The 24813-nt window shown below is 38.5% G+C and overlaps 1 protein-coding gene across 7 annotated transcripts in view; it reads left to right on the top strand.

Moving 5' to 3' along the window:
• Positions 1-24561, top strand: part of cac (cacophony) — a 160306-nt gene extending 135745 nt beyond the window's left edge. For all 7 annotated transcript variants that reach the window (XM_067359963.1, XM_067359962.1, XM_012373110.2 and 4 more), the window contains 11 exons: positions 1211-1692; positions 1926-2030; positions 2095-2198; positions 3324-3380; positions 7309-7520; positions 7797-8157; positions 10351-10484; positions 10843-11024; positions 11711-11743; positions 13151-13667; positions 13864-24561. In XM_067359963.1, the coding sequence (XP_067216064.1) occupies positions 1211-1692; positions 1926-2030; positions 2095-2198; positions 3324-3380; positions 7309-7520; positions 7797-8157; positions 10351-10484; positions 10843-11024; positions 11711-11743; positions 13151-13667; positions 13864-13903 (2227 nt within the window). In that variant the 3' untranslated portion in view covers positions 13904-24561. The remainder of the gene's footprint in view (positions 1-1210; positions 1693-1925; positions 2031-2094; positions 2199-3323; positions 3381-7308; positions 7521-7796; positions 8158-10350; positions 10485-10842; positions 11025-11710; positions 11744-13150; positions 13668-13863) is intronic.
• Positions 24562-24813: the final 252 nt, after the last annotated feature.

Raw genomic sequence — 24813 nt, 5'->3', positions numbered from 1 at the left:
AATCTAGAATATAAATATTAATGTTGTATTTAAAAAATACTAATAATTTTCAAAGTATATATCATTTTTGCGTCGAACGTTCTAATGATAACGACACCGCGCGGAGTCTTCTCTAATCGGAGTCTTCTTCTAACCGCTTAATTCATATTATTTCCGAGTGTATGTTCACAGCAGGCCTTTTCGCTTCGATCCAACTACGTATTATTGTAAAGTTTCTTGGCACTAAATCGAGCACAAAAGCAGAATCAAGCTAAACGACACAGCCTAACCAGAGCAAACAAAATATCACACAACAGAGCCTTGTATAGAATTGAGTTTGCCGTATTGAGTTCGCAGTATCTAGATCGCTTTCCATGTCGCATAAAGTGTCGGGCCTTATGCATGCCGCGCTTGCAAAACGTCTGGGCCCAATTACTTGCCCTCTTCAGTCTTGTAAAGAAAAATATTTAAAAAATTATTAACATCATCAGCATCAAGTTTCGAGTGAATTTAATATGGAAAGGTAATTAATAGAATTTTGAAGACTGATAAGATTATGGCAATTGAACCCAACGTGTGCCGCAAAAAATGCCGCGTGTCGTGTCGCCAGAGTATCGCACAAATTTTTGTAAAGCAAGCCTTTTCTTTGCAATTGCAAGAATCTGCTGCATCAAAAGTATTTAATGTGGGGTTGTTTATAGTACAAGAAAATATGTCGTAGTTGGGGAAAATATCTACGAGACAAATCCATCGCGCTCTAACTTACTGTCCAACTTTCTAACAAGACAAAATAAGACAAATGTGTCTTTTAGTAACTTGAGTTCAAATCGAAAACTTGTAACTTTTTCAAAAACATGATTTTAGCATATCTAGCCACTTGAATTACTCTAAAAAATTGACACTGAGAGAGTTACTATTTTCAACCAGAACTACTTCATAGAATTTTCAAATTTCTTGACATAATTATATCAAAAGTGGATTTGTGCTCAGTCGCATCTGTTCCCAAATATAAATCGTTATAACTTCCATAGTAATTTCATGATAATCTCGTTGAGTGTTTAGTATCACTCAGAGTTTAGAGTTGAAAAACCTGCATGCAATTGGGAATAATAGCAGCTTGGTGCAAGCGACGCGCTAGATGCGCTGAAGCATTCGCTCTCGTTCAAATCGACAGACGAGTGAGAAAGAGAAGGGCAAAGGCGTCGTCATGCTCAAGAAGCGATTTTCTCAGGTGTGCCACGGGCGAGGCCTGGCCGAACATCATGCTGTCCTGCGTAAAGGGTCGTCCTTGCGACCCGAAGGCCGACAAGGACGCGGACGGCTGCGGCTCCAACATCGCCTACGCGTACTTCGTGTCATTCATCTTCTTCTGCTCGTTTCTCATGCTGAATCTCTTCGTCGCCGTCATCATGGACAACTTCGATTACCTCACGCGTGACTCGTCGATCCTGGGCGCCCATCATCTCGACGAGTTCGTTCGGATCTGGGCCGAGTACGATCCGAACGCTACCGGCAAAATCCACTACACGGAGATGTACGACATGCTGAAGAACATGGACCCGCCGTTGGGGTTTGGCAACAAATGCCCGAATCGGCTCGCGTACAAGAAGCTCATCAGGATGAATATGCCGGTGGACGGTGATGGCAAGGTGAACTTCACCACCACGCTGTTCGCCCTGATTCGCGAGAATCTTAGCATAAAAATGCGATGCGGTGAGTTCGCCCGAAAAAAGTACAAGTAGCTTATCGATTATAAATACCAAGACATGTGCGATCTTTTTTTTTTCACATGTATAATACGGAAAAATTGTTGGAAAGACTCAATTTTTTACTATTAAAGAAACTTGATTTCTTTAGCTCATTAAATATTTTTCATTGTTTGAACTTTAGTCTGGCAATTAATTACGCGTTGAGTGAATAATTTCGATCCCGGTTTGTCGTTCTAGCCGACGAAATGAATCAAGCTAATGACGAACTGCGGGACACGGTCAGGAGTATCTGGCCTTTACAAGCGAAAAAGATGTTGGACCTTTTGATACCTAGGAACGAAGGTAAGTCGCTCTTTTTCTTTTTGAGACGGAGGCATTCTACATTTTTGATTTTTTTCCCTTCTAGAGTTGAACAGAGATAAGCTCACCGTGGGTAAGATATACGTCTGCCTTCTGATACTCGAAAGCTGGAGGTCGACGAAGTTTGGTCAGCTAAAGTCTATCGAACAGGTGAGTCTCTTCTATCGAGCAGAATCTAAATTATTCGTAAGAACAATGGCAGATCCTAGAGACTGAAAATTACCACGTGATTCTGCAATCGTGATTCTCTTACACGAATTCCATTCGTTTCTGCTGCGCTAAACAAATTAATCGAGAGTGATCTCATATTTATGTGAATTTTTTTAAAAATCTTTCTAAACTTTTGCGGCAGAAGAAACGAATTGGAAAATCGGAACTGAGGATCTCGGTTGAGAATGGAGTTCGAATGAATGTTTGTCGTTGGCTTCTTCATAATAGGACACGTGCGCGAGTAAAATTTCGAATAGAGAATTTTTCAGAGATTTCCCATGTAGTCTTATAGGTCGTCATGAAACTTTTTCGTGTATAGATAGAGATAGTTCTGATAGATGGAGATACTGAAGTCAATTTTTGTTAATTTGTTAGAATCTGTCAAATTAGATATAAGTCAATTTCGATGTTTAATAAAAAATTAAAAAAGAAATTGATTTTAAATTCGTTGGAGGATAAAAAATTTTTATAATATATAAAAGAATTATCTTTTCGACTTGTAGTTTCTTGAAATTTCACGGGGCAACAAGTCGAAACATCAAGTTAATAACACGAAAGAAATACAGTCTCTCTCTATTTCAATTAGATAAGTCAATGTGTGTAGAAACAGTTGGATGTAACTGGAATATTATGATTCGAAATTCATGCAAGAGTAATTGACATTAGATTATACAACTGCCGATCTATCAACTGCTGTTAGTTATCAACGAGGAGATTGCTAGCACTTGAAAGATATTAAAAATCAGTTTTTTTTCTCTCAAAAGTTTCGCAGTCGATAGATCGACTGGACAGCGGCGTTTGTCTGTCATAGATAGCTCTGAAAATTCTGAATGGATTTCAATTGTTATAGATTACTAGATAACAGGACACGATTTTTACTGTTTACCAAAGACCTCTAGAACGAGAGAATAATGATGAATTCTTGAGCGACTAGAGGGATAGTAATTAACACAGATATACTTAATTTATCAACCGTGCTCCTTTTTTTTTTTAAATATATCCGAATCGAAGGATATTCACGCAACTCTCAATCATCTTCTTGTGTCTTTTCTCTTTGTTTTCCAGAACGATAACGATCTTATCGATAACGATAATGCTGGGCAAAGTCCTGCAGCCCAGGCGGTAGTACTTACTTTTTCTCTTATTATCTTCTCTTAACACTGTTTTCGTTTTAATTTGGCTGTACGTTTGCGTTCGAATTTTAACCACACTTGTTCGTTTTTGTGTTAAGTGCGTACTGCAAAAGTTTCCCGGTCTCTTTATCTCGCTCGCCGTTCTAACACTTTTACGAAGGTAACTTTATTATCTCGCGAGGGACGCAAAGGGTCTTTTGCAGCGTACGCTCTACTTTTTTCTCGTAAACTAACACTTTTTTTCACGGTAAATTTTTCTCCACTCTCACACATATTAGCCAGGGGCATACTATATGATATTGCATGCATCGTATATAAGGTGTCTCACGTAACCCGATTTACGTCTTAAAAAATGTATTAGACGCAGAAAGAATGTTATAGAAAAAAATCAATTTAATTTGCAAAACGTTTAAACGGTTAAATTATTTTTTCCTCGTAATATTACTTCCTGTCTCTCATGCAGTTTAAACGACAGAATCTTTACGTGAAACACTCTGTATAGAAGAAAAAGTTTACAAATTGAATGTTTCTATTTTCCGTTACATGATAAGGCTCTACATGCCTATTGTGCCTCTGGTACGTCTTTTTTCTACAATTAACACAGCACACAATTTTTCTTATCACTCTTCACACGTGTACATTTATTTTTGGTCTCTCTTTTGTTTGTGTACCGTAGCCTTTTGTTTGTCACTAATTAATTACATCACACATTTGCGGGCGAAACAGCCATGTCACCGATAGCATCAAAATTTATTAATATTTAAATATAAATAAAAATAAAATATAGATTTTATTCTTCAGTAAATTTTTAGAATAAATTTTTAATCGTAGAATTTCAATGTAAGATTATTATTGCGACATTTAAGACGAAAATTTGAAATCAAAAGAAAACATTATTATCAAAGTGCAATTATTCTTAAAATACATTTTCATATTTTCACACTTTGAAGCGTGAGCTCATAAAATTTAAAATTTGAATAATGCAAGATGTGGAATAACTAACGATAAGAATCAACAAGAAACGATGGCTGTTGCGCAAACGGTGAACTAACACGGCAATACACTTTAGTCTATCTTTTACTTATTTAGGCACTTAACATGTTAGAAACGTACTTAATAGATCTTTATAATCAGGCTCATACACGAACTAGTCTTTAGATACTTAGTGCCTTTCTTTGTGGAGAGGATTTTTTTTTCCTTTTTTCTAATCGCACGTTTCCTCTCACCAAGCTAGTTTAGGATAACGTCGAAGAATAGCTCTTATCCCGATCTATATATCACAAAGGGGACGACAGTTCTCTTTCTCTGTCCAACTTTCGGCGCGGCCCGATGCTGGACCCGTGAAGTGATATATACGATTGTGTAATACACGTTATCAGAGTTGTTTTAGTCGTGTTGTTGCCGACACGCGGATAACACGTGGCCACGTACGTACGTGTCCGCGCGTGTAGATATATCGGCTCTTTGTCGACCGGCAATACGATATAGCGCGCTGTGTGTAAGTAAATCACCTCATAGAGCTCCGTTTCTCGGACCTATGTAGTGCGAAAAGTAGTCCGACGAGCCGATTGATTCTCGGAGCGTATATATAGTCCGCCTTTTGCCTCAATTTCTACAATATAATCGCCTCTTTTAGATTACACTCTTCTCTCGCCAAGCAAGCCTTTTTTTCGACCAATTCTAAACATCTATAGTTGGCGATAGCCTAAGTCGCGACGTAGAAACTTCCTTTTCATTCTGCCGAACTATCGTTTTGCTCACGAGCGTGTAACGAACTTTTCTCTCCTTTATTTAGTTTGATGCGAGCCTCTCAAAGTAGTAGAAATTGGAGTTACATTGCCCTTGTAAGCGGTTTAACTTCGCACTCGCTGCAGGCTCAAGTGAGCTTAAATCCTCGGATGAACGGCGTAATGCGATAAAAATTATTAGAAAAATAATAAATACTTGGCAATCGAGAGATTATTAGAAAATGGCAATTTGTACAATTTTATTAGAAAGTTATTGCGTTGTGCCGTTTAGAGGAAGATACCGATTGCTTGATCTTAGCGAGAAAATAGATTCTGGGATCATCTAATATCTGAATGAGTAACTTCGGATGCAAATTTCGTGAAACTTGAGAGCTTAGATACTAGATCATCCTGAAGATATCTTTTCTTTCATGGCGCGAAGTTAATGCGGCGACTGATAATGACGCTCCCGCTAGCCTAATGCTGAAAAGCATCCTTCTTTTTTTTTCTTATTTCATACAAATTTTACCGCAGTAGTGTAGAGGAAGATAATACTTAGGCACTTTTTAATCAGTGACGTTACAGCAGTAGACTCATAGCCTTGCCCGATTTATCCGATCGCTTTCTACTAGAACAGTTTACCGCTTTCTACTAGAGCAATTCTCCGCTCTGTCAATTACACGTGTGACACTATTTGACACTCTCTATATACTTTATTCACACGAACACGTGTTAAGCGCGCACTGACACACACCGATACAAGATGAATTAGCCTTAACGACTTTTTAATATGAATTAAACATCTTTTACGGTGTAATAATTTGTTCAATAAATAAGCCACTTCGTACGAATTCCGATGAATTGCTCTTTTACAAATGATCGAAATTGCAACCAACCGGAAGTTCAAAAAAAAAAAAAAAATACGTAGTAAAATATTGATAATTATTTCCTCTCGTGGCAAGCAATTCGTAGCTCGATAGATAAAGAACGAATCTATACTCGCATCTCTTGCATTTCTAAGTGTCTATCGATAGATACTCCCATTTTACGATTTAGCACTTGAAAACTCACCGACGTATACAGGATATCTCAAAAGTGATGGTTGTCCTAATAACCTTTGTTGAAAAATTTTTTCAACTTTATGTAATCGACAAAAAAAAATTAAAACATGCACCAATGATTTTGGGATATCTCGTATAGCGGCATGTTCCAGATTCCTTATATAACCTTGAAGAATACTTTTATTACAAACCCGTCTTTTTGCATATCAAGCAGCAGAGAGTTTCAATTTTGCCCACGATTATTTGGCATATTTGTATGATCTTTGCGGCGTGAATTACTCGTGTTCTACCTCGCGATATTCTTACGGCGCCAGTTTACGGCGCCAGTTTACGGCGCTAAATGTTTGCGCAAAAACTGTTGATGATTTGCGATGATTGTATTAAGTGAAACGACGCGCGCAGCCGGTAGAACATCGAGACTTCACCCGTTCTGTGCATGCTTACTGACAATTGCATTTTTGCAGTACTCTTACATTTCCGAAACGATTAACCGCGTTTTATTAACGTATTTGTTGTTCACTTATATAACACTTTCGATGGAGAAGGGAAATATTTCTCTATTTTTTTTCTCTTTTTGTATATGTAACATAGTCTCGAATCAACATATACAGGCTTTGCGATGCAGTATACTCTTATATACGAATTTCTCTCGCTGCAATTACCGTTTGCGCTACTATTTTGTAATTTTTGCATCACACACGCTCTCTCGAGCGTCCTCAGTAGAGACGAAAGAGTCGTCCGTAATACCGACACAAGTAAAAACCGCACCATCACGACATGTCTTTTCTCTAGCATGTGGCCGCCTCTTTACTCTGAGAATTTTTTCTCACCATTTTTTACACTATTGATTCTCGACTTTGAATGCTTCCGATCTTTATAAACGTTTCGCATTCTGCCACGATTTTTCGAGAGACCACCGACGAGAGGTAACGCTAAGAAAAAAGCCTGTATGTGCCTGTACGTAGTTTATTAATATACCGAGGAAACTAAAAAAAAAAAAAAAAACAAACAAAAAAAATGGAGAAACATAAAAGCGTAAAAAAAAAAGAAAGCAATTGTTGATCGAAAACCAAGACTCCTGTCGATCAGCTCTGATAGCCGGTGTGCTTTCGCACGTTTCGCAATTTAGTCTTCGGCCTTCCTCAACTGCCTGCTGGACATGGCGGCGGTAAATCACACCGGAAATAATCACGGAGCTGGAAGTAGGGCGAACAGCCTCGAACCGGTGATACGACCGGCCACGGACGCGAAGCTCGAACGCCACAAAGATCAGAGGGATGAGGAGGATGGAATCATGGGCGTCCTCGCAGCCGCCGAGCACAGACGTCAGCGTAGCATCAGGTACGCAGCCTACCGTTTGTCACAAATCAAGAGGCGATGAGAAAAGTCTCAATTTATAAATCACTTTCTCAAAACTGTAAACAATCTAGATATTCTCGAAAGACTTTCTTCGTGGTTTAATTATTCAAATAATTTTTTTTATTTACATGTTGAATATTAGACTTGCTTAATGGATGCTTCCCAAAGTTAGGATATCGCATGAGACGCAAATCTGTTTGATCATGTCCTCCTAATTTATTATGGAATACTCGAGTTCGGCGGTCGTTCTGCTTTCAGAAACAAAAAGGTGAACTGGAAGATGTCTCGCCAGTACGATATACTAGGCAGCAGCGGAGAGAGTAGCCAGGGAGGGGGTGGGTCTGGGGTTGTACTCGTAGTTAATGGCGAGGATCGCGCCCCCGAGCTAGAGCCATTGCTGGCCGAGGTGCCCTCCCAGCGGGATGATCAAAACAACTACTACCATCACCATCACGACCAATACTACTACGATACCGACAATGATCAATACTATGACCATCACCAATACTACCACCACCACCACCACCATCACCATCATGATCATCATGACCACCGACCACCCTCGTACTATCAACACCAGAACACCTACGTACCTCGCTCCTCGATCCGTTACCACAAGGTGTCGGCTCGATCCAAACTCAACAAAAATTCTCTTCCGGTTTACAAGAATGTCCTTCCCCCCTCTCTCTCTGACCCCTGTCGGAAGTAGATCGCGATAGAGAGCCGGAAAAGTCTATCCCTATGTTGTCTCTCGCTCGAAATGCAGTCGCGCACGAATCGCGATCCGATTCATCGCCGGTTGTAAAAGATATGTTTAGGCCTGTGTTTGTAGAAACCGCAAGATGTTTTGGAAGCGAAAAAGTATTTGTTTCTCTTTTGAAATATTTACTTTCCTTTTTTAAAACGTAAATTAACATTTTAAGATTTTTTAATTATTCTCTTCTTCAAGCTATAAAATCGATAGATTTTGTTTAAAAACGCGTCAATTTTTATTAAATAAATACAATTATAGATTTAAAGTTATTTAAGCTAAGTTATTTATATAAAGCACTTACTGTTTAAATCTAAGAAAATTGTTTTGGATTTTTTATTTAATTTAAAAAATGTTCAAATCTGTTGGTAAAAAGTAAGCAAAACAGAACATCTTGAACATCCAGAAACATCTTGTACGTAAATAGATCACGTAGATCGTTTTATTGTACCTGAAAACAAGTCTAGAGATTAGGACATTATCTCTTCTCGCGAATTTTCTTTGTTAGATCGATCTAAATGATTTTCTCTCGTACTTAGTATTAATTGTATAAATTATAAAGTATTTTTAGAGGATGTGATTTCCTCCTAGAGAATTCGTATTAAGATCTATATGAATGAAAAACTCCCTTAGTTGAAATCATAGGACTTCAGTTGTAGAATGAAATTAGAAGAATTTTCAAAAGAAAAATTAAACTTTCGTTAGACGAATTAAAAACATCTGTGTTCGGATTAGATTAGAACGAACTGTCTTAGATGAGTCGATCGACATTCTCCACTAACCCGACTTTCGATTTTTCCGATCCTAAAAAAAAAAGAAAAAAGAAAAATTGGAGAAGTATTCGCGGGTCGGAAAGTATTGCGCGTGATGTCGTGATCCTTAGCGCTCAAGATCGATTCGCAGCGGAGTCGGCGTCAGACACAGCGCGTGCTTTTACTACTTACGAACGCCAAGCGCCTTCACTCTTTTCACCGCTTGCCGAGAAATGTCGAATCGATCTTGATATGTTACTGGGTGTATTATTAGCGCTCCTGTAAATAATACTCACACCTAGATATACACACACACTCTAGCGCAAACGTCACGTAGAAGAATAGTCACGTGTCACCCGAGCGCTCTTTAGTGATTTCTCGTGTCGATGCATAGAACAGTTCCCACCCCCCTTTGTCCCTTGCTGCTTTCGGCCTTAGGATTATTGCTGGAGCAACGAAGCAGATCTCGCGACTGCCTCGTTCTCCTCCGTCTGTCATGTTTCTGTATTGATTCTTTGTGTCCACGTCCCGGTAAGTAAGAAAGCACCCGCGGGGCTGCCTCTCGACGGTAGTGGATATATCTTCCCTTTTTTTCTCCAAACGAACAATCGGGATTTATTAACAAGCATGTGCATGAGCGAGTCTTTTTTAACTGCATGCCGTTTAACACACGCGTACACATATGTATATAATCTCTGTGTGTGGACTACTCTCTTATATTCCGCCTTATCAATTTTCTCCTTTTCTGCATTTTCTGCGAAGCTAAGTATAACTTTGTTAGAGATAAAATACGCTTAGAACTACAAAGTGAAGTAGATCGCACGTATTAGATCAAAAATATAATTTTCCTTTTCTTCGAGAAATTAAATCGATGCAATTGTGACAGCAAGAGGCATTATTGCAACATTATGCGATGATAAAATTGATAGCTAACGCGTGAAATTTTACCAATGCTATTAATTTTATAAGCAAAAAATACGATCGTGTTATATTTATCCAGCAATTATTTTTCTATAAATAATTATAATCCAAACTTCAATTAATTATTTATAAATTTAATATCTCACTGAGAGAGCTATGTATTTAGCATTTCATTCTGTTTGACAATTCAAACGTGCGTCTGCTTTAGAATTTCGGAGACAAAAGGCGTCTCGAGTTACGACAGCTCCTTGTCCGGAGCGCGCGCGAATCGACAGCGCGATATTGCTAAAGACAAAGAACCGGCAACACCCCGACTCTCCCTTTGATTCCTAATCCAACCTCGATTTGCATGCGCAATTTGTTAAGTCGTAAGTCTGTTCTCGTTTAGGAGCTGCAAGACGTCGTACCGTCCGACTCGCGTGCCGGTAGCCTCGAGAGTCTCACGCATCCTGGTGACCGAGTCCTTCGTCCGCATCATCCCTCGGCGCCTCCACCGAGGCGTTCGCGATCGCCAAGTATAAGGTATCGGACCTCAGATATAAGCGAGAGTCTCCAAAACGTTGCACTTATTCATGAATTATTCAAAATACGTATGTATTTAGCTCTGAAGTATGTTAATTACAATTCAGTTTGTAATTCGGAAGGTATGAAATTCGAGAAAGTCCGCTTTAAATTGCAAAGCTTGATCTAGTGTGGTATATATTTGGAAAATTATTACAATTAAAAAGTCCAACCATGAAAAATTAAGGAAAAGAGTTAAAGGACATCTACGCCTTTACGCCATTATATTCAATCATTGCTAGATAAGGCTAGCGTATTGATTAACGAATTGTTGATGAGATCAATCGTGATTCTGCTTCATCGTTATTATAATTTGCAGAAGACACTCGCCAATAATGCCTAGATCGCCATCGCCAAGGCGACACGGTCGATACGACCATCACGGTCATTACCACGAAGGACCAGGGTTTAGCGACACCGTTAGCAACGTCGTCGAGATACAAAGGCACACAACAACACATCACCACGCATCACAGTATAATCATCGGCATAGGATACGAGGTACGACGTACCGGCGATAATTCCGACCAGCGAAAGCCACGACGGTGCAACGATAAGTCTTTTTCACGAAGCTGCGACCGCGAACTCTGTTTCGTACCGATCATCTCCAACCGGTTTTATCTTTCTCTCTTTCTATCTATCTCTACCTATCTATCTATCTATCTATCTATCTATCTATCTATCTATCTATCTATCTATCTCTATCTCTCTCTCTTTTTCTCTCTTTCTCTTTCTCTCTCGTTGTTTTTTATCAGCCTGGAATTTACGACACAGCATCTTTATACCTATCTACTCTATATATATCACCATATATACCACTAATACCTTCATTCTCTTGGTGTTACTTCCATTATAATTATTATTATTATTATTATTACTACCACTACTATTATTATTATTATTCATTATAATTATCTCCAGCCGGTTTGGTGATATTTGTTCTATTGTTTCGGAAACTACGACTGAAAATATTCATATCATTCATTATACTACTGAGAAAATTGTGAATATAATAGTAAATTATACTTGTTGGCGATCCATGAAAGCAACGAAAGAGAGTTCGTGGTCACGGTTTATAAGAACATGAATGTTGCTATAAGTGGTTTTACTCGTAAGAGGCAGGAAAGCTCAGTGTGATACTCGATGTAATACGTTTCTTCATTTTGTTCTGTTATGCGCCTACACAGATTATTACGACCACTGCGACTATTACGACGATGGTAATTTCTTTGGCAACTCTCTCCACTTCTTCAAACCCTTGTCCACGATGCAGTTATAATGTTACTACGTAATCGATACGATACGTTTGGCTTTCACCATTTCTTCGTTCCTGTTTGCGATAACACGAACACGCAAAAAAAATACACATCAAAACCAAACGCAAAAAACCAACACAGTAGACGTTCTCTCAAAACAACCAATGTGTACAATACCAACAGCACCGAATATTCCACATATATTCACGTCAGGAGTGTTTCTCTTCTTGTTTGCTACTCGATGCTTTTTATATTAGAAATGTTAGATTGCCAACTATCGATCAAGAGAATTGATGATTGGTATAAAGTTCCATTAGATCTTTCATTATTTGATCGCAATTTGTTAGTGTTATTTTTTAGCGTATTTAGTTTCTCGAGTACAATCTATTTTTATTTCGCGGACGGTTGACGTGGTGCATATGGTTCGAAAAATGCAACATGCACATGCAATTAATTTAGATTATAATTTTTTTTTTCTGTTTAGATTTAGCACGGACAATTAATTTAACATCTTGATTTTAAAACAGTTATACGACTGAATGTAATAATATTAAATATTTAGTTTGCAAAAACTTACACAGTTAGAAAGTTTTGAACAATAAGTATCGAGGCTATTGCAACTATTAATGCACTCGTAGTGATTTAATATCGTAGAATTCGCATGTTACATTAGATTCTTAGAGTTTGGACACGTTAGTATTTAGAGCATCGGCACCTGACATGTTTCTGCACTACGATTCGAATTATTTCACAGCATTACAAAACACGAAACACTACGAGCATGTTTCATTAATCCTCTATCGGATTTTTCAAAATAACTAGCACATATACTTGGTGTTCTTTTTTATTAATTTCCACAAATCACATCACAAATCGTTCACACGCAACAATAATGAGTTCTTCAAAATTCATTCAATTTTTCAAAAAGAAATCGAGAAAAATATACGAATGCATTATCAAATCAAGTTCATTATTACACTATATGCAGTAAATATTGCTAGTATTTTGCTTAAAAAAAAAAAAAAAATTAGAGAGTTATGCAATAGTGTTAGTTCTTCAATCCTTTATTCTTTCTGACGATCAAATTCTTTGATTTTCGTACTGACAATGAGACCGAATAATCTTTGATTGACTTTTTCTCTATAAAATCCTATCAATTAAACAATCGAGCGATCAAGTAATAATTTGGAAGCTGTCTAAAAGTTATTCACGGTTCTCAAAGATTTCTCTCAAACAACCCTGCCACACGCTTACGATCTACTTGTCGAGCAACTCTTGTCGTGTGTCGAAATGAATCCTACGCAATGATCGTGCCCTCCCTCGTTGCGCGTAGAACAGAGGCCGAAAGCCTTTAACGAGCGTGTCCATCAGGTCCGTGGAGCGCCTCGACGAGCCCGGCCAGATCGCCGAGTCCGGTTCACCGGATCGAGCGCGGTCATTACGGTACGACCAGTCTGGAGCAGCGTTCGAGGAGCCCGAGCCCGATAGGCGGCAGTCGTCCCCATCATCATCATCATCGCCATCATCCGCATCAACACAGCTACCCGGTGCTGGTCGCGAGACGGGGCCAGGGTCGCCGACTGCCGCCGACGCCGAACAAGCCGTCGACCCTGCAGCTGAAGCCGGCCAACATCAATTTTCCCAAGCTGAACGCCTCGCCCACCCACGGACCGCACGTGATGGCGCCGAGCGGACCCCCGCACGCGCCAGTAGGACCCGTGCCGGGCCACGTGCTGCAGCACCCGCATCCGCCGTCGCACATACCGTCGGGCCACCATCCGCTGAGCTTCGAGCAGGCTGTCGCGATGGGCCGCGGCGGTCGTCTGCTGCCTAGCCCGGTGCCCAACGGCTACAAGCCGCAACCGCAGTCCAAACAGAGAGCGCCCAGGTGAGGAGTGGTCTGTTTTGGTCTACTTTCTATTATAAAAAAATAATAATCGAGACTATACAATTTTTGCCCTTGTTCTATTTTTTTTCGAAAATGTTTCTCTTGAAATTCTGCGAAATAATGTGCTTCGGCATTCGTCTATTTTAGCAGAAAAATGATAATAATAGAGAGTTAAACGAAGGATTTTCCCGAACAGGTCGAGGCACTCGGACAGTGACGAAGACGATTGGTGCTAGCCAAAGTGGGACCCTGGACGGTGGTCCGGTGACGTGGACGCCCCCAGGCGTCTTAGGGTTTGCGCGTGATGGTCGTCCACGTAGGACGCGCGTTAATTACGCTGTGAGGGCAACGGAAGTGCCGCGGTCGACGGGCCCGGAGTCGGTCAAAAACGGTTCCGCGAAGGAGCGGTCCACGGCATTGCGGCATGTTCCGGCACATTGGCGACCGAAAGGGGTCTAAGAGAGTTGAAGGCCGGAGAAGACAATTCGACCGGTGTTCGGATCGATCTCGAAGGCTGAACACGGCGACCGAACAGGGTCAACGAAAAGAGAAAAATACACGAGAAAAACGATTTGATTTTTCGCAAAATACAAGGGAGATTAATGAGAGCAAATCATTAACAAGATGATGAATCCGCGAATTCTACGATCGAGATGCAATCAAACGGCTGTGCTCGAAGATTCGACGTGGAGTCTAAAGACCGAGCCAGCGGGATCGGCAATAGGAATAATCGCGCCTGGCGCAAAGCAGAAAGGTGTAAATTTTATTCAATCGCCGACGTCGGGGACGCTTTACGACGGCGCGAGGCGACGGTCGGCGACGATCGGTCTCTCGAGATCGCAAGCGGTGGCTATATACATCGAGAGACAAGTCGGTGGTGGGTTGCAGTGAAACTCGTCGTGCGCGACAGTGATAGAGAAATCGAACGGACGTTTCGGGAGCTCGAACCCTCCAACTGTACGCGCATGAGTTGATATTTCAATCTTCCCTCGCGTCGATCGAGCGAGGACCGCCGGGGAGGAACCTACTTTTTATACGATTTTCCGGAGGAGAGACTCGTCGAACGCCCGAATGCGCTGTGATCACCACAAAACGTTCTCTTATGTGTGTGTATGTGTGTATGTTTATGCATGTATGTACGTACGTATGATCTTGGCATGTATGCGTATGAAACCCCCCTTCCCCCACAATTCGTCGGAAATCGCGACTGATGTATCGAATCGTTCCACCTCCGTGGAAATGCCGATAATTAGCGAGTTAGTTTCAATGTTCAACGACGACGTTGATTAAGAGACACCGATCGAGGGAGACTGAAGCAAGCAGAAAAAGCGATCGTCTAGGATCGCCGCTTTCAGTTTCGAAAAAAATAAAAAAAAAAAAAAAACAAAGAAGGATAACTTGAGGCTGATGTAGATGATTACAAGTGTAAGTATATTTAATTATTTTAAATTCAAGGAGCCCTATCAAAACACGGTCCGAAGGGGCGAAGCTTCATTTCGAACTGAAAACATTTTGTGTTCCTTCGTTGTAAAGAGCATCGTCGAACGATTTGTTGGGAAATATTTCGCCGCGCACAAACCGCGAACGAACTGATGAGCGGAAGCGAACGTTTCCCGACGAATCGCATGGAAAAACCAATGAAAGGATTAACAGGGTTAGAAGTTAGGCCAAAGATCGAAAACGAGAAAAAGAAATCAAGTTGTTTTACCTGGGGACTCACATTAGCTCCATTCTGCCATTAGCGAAATCGCGCCGAGCAACGCTCCAATCAAACGCGAGAAATTAGAAAAAGGATCGGTTCTTGCCGAGAAGACGCGCAAAAACCGCCGCTGCGAGATACCGATATCGGCGCGACCGTTCGCAGCCGCGATTCTTGCCAAATCGGACCGTAGTCATCGCGAAGGAAACAAAGAGCGTAAAAAAAAAAAAAAAAAAAAAAAAAAAGAAAGAAAGAAAGAAAGAAAGAAGACAAACGCGAACGTCGTCGTTGACTCGTGCGGATGTTGCCTCGCGATTCGTGCCAATCAAGAGAAACTAGGAGAAAATTCCGGACAAGAGGACCACGATATCGAGGGTTGCGCACTCGGAACACGGGGTGAGACGGGGTGAACAGTCGTCGCGAAGTGTCAGGGGGAAGATACGTAAAAGCGGAGAAGGAGAGAAAGAGAGAGAGAGAGAGAGAGAGAGAAAGAGAGAGGAGTTGGGCGACACACAGGGAGAAAAATGAGTTCTTACCACACGGTTTTCAAAAAAAAAAGCACTCTTGTAAAAATTACTGCATATAATTGAATTACGATATTTATTACTATCACTGCTAATACCGTTATACTAAAACTTAACACCTACCGAAAGAGAAGGAAAAAAAAAAAACAGCTACTCCACTACTATTACTATTACTACTAACTCTACTAAAACTACTGCTACTACCATTACTACTATATTACCATTTACTACCGCTACTACCACTACTACTACTGTTACTATTACTACTACTACTATTGCTGCTGCTACTATCACTATTACTACTACTACTATTACTACTACTATTACTAAACTATTCTACACTACCGTCGCTACTAACGCTGTTACTATCATTATCGTAATACTAAGTGTGCTAATTATCGAAGCGCGCGCGATCCGTAAGGGAAGAACGTGAAACATCAGTCTTCGTGATTAAAATTCATTTTCAAGCTCGAGAATTTTGCCGTCGATTTGGATGTGCGTTTAAACGGCGGATGATAGAGCAAGGGAAAAAAAAAAATAGATAAAAAGTTGAAGGAAGTATCCGCAAAACGAAGGCTCGCTAAACCGAGCGCACGTATCCGAACCGAGATTATATAACAAAGGCGAAGAGAAATCATTATATTATACATAAAAAATACACTTAACATACTGCCAATCGTACGGGGTGTTTTAAGCGGAAACACACACGAGAATACATAGGTGTACATAAACATACGTTCTTTTTTTTCTTGCGACACGTATAAATATTATGATATATCTGTATGTAGGTAAGTGTACATACCCGGTGAGCGAAAGGGAGGGAGAGAAAGCGAGAAGACGAAGAAGCGAATGAATGTATAACACCGAATCGGTGGATTTGAGAAGCGAAATAACACGACTGATATATGATGATTAAATCACTCGGTGATTTAGTGAAGCATTTTATTTTTACCTTTATTTTTATTCTTACTTTTATATATTTGTTCGCTTACTTTTGCGCAAATGTTAAAGGTGAATATGATATTTATCAAGGAAAAATATGAGGAAGGTTGATTTATTTCACTTCTCAGATGAGCGAATTCGAGTAATTTCCGATACTGCTCTGTGCTTGTTTACGTAATTTTCGTGTATCGGCTAAGTCGAAATAAACGAGAATATTGCCATTACGTAACGGATGGATATTAATTAATGTAAGTAGCTAATTCGAGAGAGCGTGTGCATGCGTCGGGGAAACTAAAAGACGGAGAAAGAACGGCGTGAGAAACGAGAGAAAGGAAGCGTGATTGATTTTCCAGCGTGATCGACATACAAAAGATCCTTGGTGAATGGACGGGCGTTAACTATCGAATTTGTTTGTGTGTGTATCATTCAATGATTAAAAAAAAATTCAACAATACGTAATAAGATCAATTTTTCCAAAGAGAAGATTACAGACTTACCCAATCGCTTTAATATTGTCTAATAGTAAAATGTAAAATAATAAAAATTAATAATAAAAAGCTAATTGAAAGGAGTTGGAATAATTGATGACTGATATCTTTCAATGACATAATTATTTTCAGGTTCAGGAAAATTACATTTGAGTCACAGTGTCAGCGCTGACGTAACGTAAAAATGTTATTTTGAAAGGATGAGAGAAAGAGAGAGGATCACCGAGGATCTCGTAAGCGCATCTCTAACGGCGCGTAAACAGAGTCGCGTGGTTTCTTCCCTTAAGTGCTTTAAAAACTCAATCGTATATCGTATCATCAACGTATAAACGTCGCTACGTACGTGAGTCTATAATTATAATCAGCGAGAATGAATGCAATATGGAAAGGAATTGGATTCGCTAATATTGGTTCATACAATTGTCTTCGTTAAATATTCTTAGGTCGTTTTTTTTTTATAATATAAAATAGGCAGTACCAGTTATGTATTTTTACATTCATAATCTAAAAAAATAATTTGAAAGATTATTTCAAAATACGATTTATCTAGAGAAGTCAATGATTTTTATTCTAGCCGGTATTAGCGAATGTTTCGAGGTAAATCGATAGAGATCCACACAAAATCGTGATAAAGCTGAACGACTACGATGCGCGCGCGTGTGTGTGCGTGTGTATACGGAAATATAAGATTAAATATTCATAAAAATGTTTTTCTGTGATAAATCCGAAAAATCTTAGTCGGTCCGACGATACGGTCGCGTCGATAGGCGATTTATGCAGATCCAAAAATGCGTTTATACGAATAAAAAGAAAGAGCAGAGCCGCATTTACAATTCTATTTGGAGCCGCAAATGTCGAACCTTCTTCTCTTTTTCCAATTTCGAATTTTTTTCACCAGATAATCGCATTGAGCATCGAATTACATCGTGTGATTCTTAAATTTGTTTTTTACGAAAATTTTAATCAATATAAAAATGGCATCAAGTTATATTTAATACAAATTTTATCCACTTAATTTATTTTTCTGCAAATAAACATTAAATTGAATGCAAAAACGAAATAATACTTGAATAAGTAAATTTAATGTTAAACGTAAAATGTAAGTGCGGCTCAGAAAGAGTAGTTATCAAAATCAATGAGAGGCAGAGAGAGAAAATAACAAAAGAACGAACGAAAGAAAAAAAGGAGAGAATGCATGTGCGCATTTAATGTATGTCATTTAATGTACACGATAAAGTGTCGTACGTGTGTGAAAGAATAACCGAGAAACTTTCAATCTTTCTTTCTAGCGTTATAAAGAGGCAAGCAGATGACCAAGCCCATAAAAAAAAAACGATAAACTAACATAATCCGAAATTAATATTATCATAATTTCAATTTAAAAGTGCTAACTTAAAGATATATATAAACGTGAGAACTTTGACAAAAAAATGTGGTTAAATTATATACTTACATAACAATAATACCGTCAACACTGATAAAAATTACGATCATAATCATAAAAATAATTCTATCGTAATAATACTAATAATACTGATAGTAACATCATCGCGTTAAGTGTAACAATACGAATAACAATAAGCGATAATAACAATAAACGACTTTACGATTCGTTTATGGCATCCATATAGGCGATAATAAAAGACTCTTATTAGATACGTGACAAAATATAATCCCGCGCGAGATAATTATCATCGAATTGTCGAATACGAGATAAAAAGTGCGTGTGTGTGTTAGGACACAGCTAAAAAAAATACTAAAACGATAGTGCTAATAGTATAGAATTCCAAATTCGTCTCGACGCGACTAAGCGATCTTCGAAGGCGTTGCATCATCGCTTCCATAATACAATTATATTATGACATATGACAAATATTTCTTGATTGAAATATATTGATAAGCTTAAAATTAACAAATGATAAAACGCATTGAATCAATTAATTTAGCTCCATAATCAAAACAAAATAATTTAATTTAGTTAATTGTCATTCATTATTGATGGATGAAGATAAATCTGGCGCATTAAGTTAATTAATCAACAAACTAATTGACATAATAATAATTGATAAAAATTGATAAAAACAGAAATACAGAATGTTTCAAAAATTATTTTCGTCAATTACTTTTTTTTTAAATCACAAAAATAATAATTATTTTACTGTATATAACGTTTTTATGTTTAAATCATAGTATTTTGGACATTGTGTATCCTACAGTATTACACTCGAATGTGATTTCATGGCACATATTATTTGATCAAACCGCGATTATGCGAGCCTTCGGCGCATCGTCGGACTCTCAGTGATATTAAAACGAAGTAACGCTAACGAAAATATAGATAGGTAAGAAAAATAGGTAATCGCGTTATAATACCGCGGAAAGTTTTGCGGCAACATCGTGGAATCTACAGAAAAATCGATAAAAAATATAAAGAATACTGACGAATGAGAGTTAAACATTTTCCGGATATTACGTTAATTGTCGTCGACACGTACATTCCGCAAATTCTATAAATATCGTATATATAAATTAAGAATATTATATCGCAATGAGATGCTCGCGAAATCTCGCGAGACCAGGCAAACATTCGCGAACTTGCGCGCGCGCATCCGATATCCCGTGTATCCACCCGATGCACGTTGCATACGAAAAACAAAAAAAAAACAAAAAAAAAACAAAAAAAAACGGGAAAAAACAGAAATTCTTCCCTGGCTGGCAGGAGAGACAAACGAAATACAAGCACTCTCGTTGGATAGTGAGAGAAATTTATGGAATCGTTGCTCGACCGATATATAGTATATTGTAACAGAGAGAGATATTCATAAATGCATATTCCACACGTTTAATTTTACTCGTATCTATTTATAATGCTAAACCCGCAGAGGGATAATAAAAGTAATAAAACGATGCGACGCGAGGTTCTTCGCGGGAGATAAATCCGTAATCGTATCACGTAAAGGGGGAAAAAAAAAGAAAAAGAGAAATTGTACGTTAAGTTTTTCTACTTATCTATACATATATAAATATATAAATATGATATAGAGACGTGTGCATGCAATATACATACGTTATAATATACATATATAAATATGTACACGCGCAAAAGACGTACACGCATATACGTTATACATATATATATATACATAATATACATAATTGGTATAAACGAACGTTGGAAGCGTACATCGCGAGACACCGAACGCCCTGTCGATAATAACTACTCATAATAGTGAAAAAAAAAAAAAGAAGCGAGGGAGAGTTGAGGGAAGAACGAGAAAGAGAGAAATTTCGTCACTAGAACTCTCGGCGTGCCAACGCCGGGGCTCCGTAGAGTTTCATACTTTTGCAAATAATCGAAATCTCGTCGATACATACTATATATAAATATATATTATACCGATCTCTATACATATATACATATTATAAATATAAAGGTTTAAACCCGTTGATCCGAGTTTGAGTCTAATTAAGTCATGCGCGTGCAGCCGCGGTACGAACAAAATTAGCGAAGTAGCGTGCAGAAAATGGAATTGTTGCAGAGCGTCAATTTCTTCAGACCGGAGTGCTTTCGCGTGTCGTTTTCGATATGCACATGCATGGATGTCACACGTTTTTTTTGCAAGCTAAAGACACGAATTTCAAATTAAAAAAGAGTTTTACAAATAAATTTTTTATACTTCGTGCAAAGTGTAGATTCGTGTAAAAAATCATGCGTACGTAATTCTATAAACAATGAAGCTTCCCCTTAAGATGAATAAAGATTAATTTTTATTTATTCAAAAATTAATTTCTATAGCAATATCATGTTTTGTGTTAGAAAAATTTATATTTAATAGATTATGATAGGAATTAATAACATCATAAAGTATTTATATGAATTAGCAAAAAGAATAACACAGTAGTTGTTGAAACTGACGAAGTATAATAAATTGATCTCTAATAAGATTAGAATTATTAATAATTATTATCATATTATGTAATAACTGATCATAATTTCGTAGCTCATTGATAGAATTACTATAAAGCTTTAATTGAAATACAATTTTATAATAATCTGATTTCGCCAGATAATAATCTGGCTGCAATATTAACTCCGACATATCGGTGACATACGTGCATGCGTCACTCGGATATAATTTCGCGTCCGGAAATCGAAACTGACGCTTTTTTGTCGCGCGAAAACCAGCGAGAGGCGGAAAAAAATGTCGATGGGTGGAACGCGAAGAAGAAAGTGAGAAAAAAAGTCGTAATACGGCGAATCATTAATTAGTAACAAGAGTTGCCTTAATATTACACGTTCACGAAACTAAGATACGCGCGGGGAAAGATAGGAAAATTATTAGAACAACCGAGGCTGAGAGGAGCTGTGTCGCGAAGCTCTTCAAGTCACTATAATTCGAACATTTTGGACGGAAATACGAGGAGGTAGCTGCGCATGCATTGCGATAGCAAACTCATAATGCGTTTAAATCAATTAGTTGATATGAATTCCCAATTTCAAACTTAATATGTAATCGATAAGGTTGTAATTTTTACTTTCGCTATATAAGTTGTACTTTTATCTCCAAAGGAACATTTCAAAAGAATTACAAGCCGTGGAAATGTCTGTGTTTTAGAAATCTTCCAAACGTATGTATCGTCTGAGCTACAATTGAGCACAATGTAACTCTAATTGCCTAGCCTCGTCCAAATGAAATCTTTCAGTATACCTTCGCGATTTCGTCGTCGTCTCACGAACGGCTATTAGAAATCAAAAAGAAAAAAAAATCGAGAAAATGGAACAAAGCAAAATAAAAATAGAAAAGATCGGGGAACCGCAAAGGAGAAGGCAAGGAAATCCGGAAATCCGGAACAAATTGACGAGATGGGAAGCGAGCCACGACTGACCTGTGTCTATGTATGCGTGCGTAGGAGAAAGAGAGAGAGAAAGTATGCGTGTGTCGCGCACAGATGTTTCAACGAATTAATATGAGCGATTAGACGTGAAAAATAGACGAATAGAAGAAGATAGAGAGCGTGGCGTCGCTGCATGTTCGCAAGAAGCTCGTCATCGCGTCTCGCATTTAGTTAAATGCGATCGATACCAAGTTTCAATCTGAGAGGCTCGTAAGACTTTCCGGCGACTCGAAGAAATAGATACACCGTATGAAAAATCAATTTTTGAGATATCTGTTTTGAGATATCCGTTATGACGAGGAGTAGACCGATTTTATCGTATTCAAAGTGTCTCTGAGCCTCTGAGATTTAAGACTAAACGCGCACCGCGACGGCGAGCAGAGTTCGTAGACGTTCGTGACTTTGATAGCCGCGTGCCGTTGTTACAAGCATTATGTAAAAAAAAAAATTAAAAAAAAAAAGAGAAAAAATCCATTGAAAGCTTTAACTTTGAATAAACTAACTTTAAAAAAGAAGGGTATGCAGAGAGTTACGCGGTGCGTGACACCGCACGATGCACGGAAGCACGACGGTGGCAGACGGGAAAGTTCGACGCTGCCGGACTCAAGCTCGACCGCCTCCACTCACGCCTTTCTCTCAGCACGGCCGAACGACTCGTTCGTGAGAGATTCGCGGAGATTCGCGCTTGAGAATCCATGAAAGATTAAATTCCGCATCTCGAAACTTCGTAAGATGTTAATACTTGCGGTCGAAAGTTTCGCGGGGGGTCAAAATTCTCGTCTCGAGAATTCACGGGGTGCCCGAATTCGCGTCCGAGTATTCGCTGAATTTCGCGAAGACGTCTGGAATACTGCGAGAGGTCGAAATTTGCGCGCGGGAATTCACGAGTGAGTTGCGTAAACTTGTAAAGCCAAGTCATAAGACGCAAGGGTTTCAAGGATTCGCAAGCAGGAATTTGCGGGAGGAAGATACGACGCGAGCGAAACTTGCCGAGGCGAGAATTCGACGATCACGGGCGCGCCGCGCAGCATCCCGTCGTGCTTCCCGCCAACTGTATAAAAATTTATTGTATATTACTTATACATACATGTAGACGTATACATACGCGGAAATGCTAAAAACACTTGTTTTTTCTCTAAGAAGGGGTCGAGCGAAGAGATTGTACCTTTATACATAATAATTAATAATTCTCGTACGCTCGCGCGCGTCACGCTGAAGCTAACGCGCGATTCGGCCAATCGTAATCGATGATGGACAAGATTTCTTTTCCACCAAATGAAACAGCATTTTAATCTGCGACAAACATACGAAATAATGCGAGATAATTTCCCTTCACGGACCGATTCTTCGACAAAAATGTTTATCGAAAGTTTATTGATGTAATTAGTCGCAAAATAATTTTACATCAAAAGTTTATCGATCAATCAAGCTGTAGAAATGTAGAAACAATTTACTTTTCAGTTTGTGTTACAAGCTAAATTAATGAGATATTTAATATTAATTGAAAAAATAATTAAAAGGTTGTGACATAAATTTTAAGGAGATCGATTGCGAATTCGTCAAAATATCTGTAATAGTAAAATAATTTCAAATTCCAGATGCCTTCGAGTGTTCGAATTATGCGCGACTTTAATCAACAGCTAAAGGGAAATATGAAATTCAGATTGCGTTTGAACGCGCGAAATAAAAATCCACGTGACGACGCGCGCGCGCCACGCTGTGTGTGTCATTTCTCTTCTTCAGGAAAAATAGGTACACACGTATATCTGCCAGTGATCTACGTGGTGTGCCGAGATAACGAGAAAGACAGAAAGATAGAAAGAAAAGTGAGAAAAGAAGAGGAAGAAAATAATGTCAAAAAATGACATATATTGTGTATGAGAGAATATATATCGTAATTCTTTAGCCCTCGAAAATACCGATCTTTGAATGAAAACGTGTGAGTGTACAAATGAGAAAGAAAGAAATGAAGAGTGAAAGAGAATGTGTGTGCAAAAATAAGAGAACAAGAAGAGAGAGAGAGAGAAAGAAGGAATGAAAGAGAAAGAGTGAAAGAGAAAGAGTGAAAGAGAAAGAGCTACAGGGAGAATACGAAGACATAAATATGCATTATTACTGATGTACTATGCTGTAAACGAGAAGCGGAAACCTATCTTATATATAAATATTATATATATATATATATATATATACATAGCTAGTTCAATTTGCAAACTTAGTGTGTACTGTCGCTTCGAAAATGCCCATTACTCGCCAGAATCCAAGAGAAAAAAGAACCCGACAACCGATTTCAAGTTCATTCTTTTTTTAAGGAAAAAAACCAAATAAAATAATGTGTTAAAATATTTCACACGAGCGATTTTTCACTTGAAACACTGCCGATCTTTTTACTTATTGTTTTAGCAATACTAGCAATTTAAAAGTCATTTAAAAATACTGAAAGTATATATATAATGTTATCGCTGAGATCTTTTAATTTATCTCAACACATAGAATAATTAAAACTTTTAATTAAATGCTAATGTTTTAATTTGAATTAAATCTTTGAATTACAAACTAAATAAACCCGTTATTTTCATAATAAAGCAATTATTTTT

Source organism: Linepithema humile, chromosome 7 (genome assembly GCF_040581485.1).
Source record: "Linepithema humile isolate Giens D197 chromosome 7, Lhum_UNIL_v1.0, whole genome shotgun sequence".
Classification (NCBI taxonomy): domain Eukaryota; kingdom Metazoa; phylum Arthropoda; class Insecta; order Hymenoptera; family Formicidae; genus Linepithema; species Linepithema humile.
The sequence above is the reverse complement of the archived record's forward strand: the minus strand, read 5'-3'. Positions and strand labels throughout refer to the sequence as shown.